Source organism: Bombus pyrosoma, unplaced genomic scaffold (genome assembly GCF_014825855.1).
Source record: "Bombus pyrosoma isolate SC7728 unplaced genomic scaffold, ASM1482585v1 HiC_scaffold_4587, whole genome shotgun sequence".
NCBI classification, from domain to species: domain Eukaryota; kingdom Metazoa; phylum Arthropoda; class Insecta; order Hymenoptera; family Apidae; genus Bombus; species Bombus pyrosoma.
The window spans coordinates 1-1,223 of NW_025219831.1; the positions used below are offsets into that span (position 1 = coordinate 1).

The window sequence follows — 1,223 nt, forward strand, 5'->3', positions numbered from 1 at the left end:
CCGATTACTAATACCGGCAACTTGTGACATCCGGTAGCATTTGCACAAAAAAGTGTAGTAACGTGATCTTCGCACATTTTTTGGCTTGATGTCGATTTCGCATGGCGAAAAGTCAAAGTTTCTTTTGGTACTGCTTTCCACATTATTGCTGTGTAATTGGCATTGTAAACGTTCTCCAATGTGTACCCCTCGTTTTGCAAAAGTGTGTTAAAATCAACTTTGAAGGTGTCTGCTGCAGCTGTAGTTGGGATTGGAAAATCTTGCCTGACATCTGTATGACTAATATGGTGACGGTTTCTAAAATTTTGTAACCAACTTTCACCGGCTTTAAAATAAGAATCTCTGTTCAATTTTTCATTAAGTTCCAGAGCTTTTTTCTGTATTTCTACTCCTGTTATTCCTACGTTATTCTTCATACATCGTATGCACCACTGGTAAAGAACTCTGTCTAAATTCACTGACTGTGACAATGTTAAACGTTGTGTGACACAGCTGGTAATCACTGGGTTGGTTTCGAAATATTCTTTAATCTCTTTTCTGTGTAAATATATATAGCTCACGGAGGCACTTGAAATATTGTATTTTTCTGCTACGATTCTCCGAGTTTGACCTCTTTCTAACATCTGAAGAATTTCGTATTTTTGCTCAATTGTCAACGTTTTCGGTTTTCGATTTTCCGCCATTATTGTTTGAAACGTTTCGAATGTACGTACCGCACAGAAATGATGTGACGAGATGTTATTTCGACAGTTATCGTAGTCGACAATTTTGATTGGGGAAAACAAATACTATATGAACTATATACGTATATAGGTATACACGTATGTATGATACAATATAGAGCATTATACAATATTCTGATGATAAACCAGTCGGATGATGTATGTACGCAATGTATAATCGAGATTGTACAGTATATAAAAATAACAAATAATATTCGACTAAGAGTTGATAGAAGTAAGCAGGACGAAAATGAGAATTTATCATCAGATACTTATGACAATAAAAGGGACAGATTTAATTGCAAATAGTTTATAAATAAATGGTTTTGTTACGTCGCGTAGGACATCTGCGCGCCATCCCTCGCTACCTGGCAGCCAACGGTCAGCCTACAGCCACCCCGATTCTCAATAGACGCAATGACCCACCATAAAGACATTAGCCTTTAGCTGCATTGTCTCCACACATGTTTTCCAGTCTAATTGCATGTCTGGAGAATTCTC

At 37.2% G+C, this 1,223-nt stretch overlaps 1 protein-coding gene across 1 annotated transcript; it reads right to left on the reverse strand.

Moving 5' to 3' along the window:
* Positions 1-8: 8 nt before the first annotated feature.
* Positions 9-683, reverse strand: LOC122577409 (jerky protein homolog; the record flags this gene model as incomplete). The annotated part of the gene is made up of 1 exon (XM_043748708.1): positions 9-683. A coding segment is annotated over exon 1 (675 nt), but the record flags the coding sequence as incomplete, so codon positions are not given.
* Positions 684-1,223: the final 540 nt, after the last annotated feature.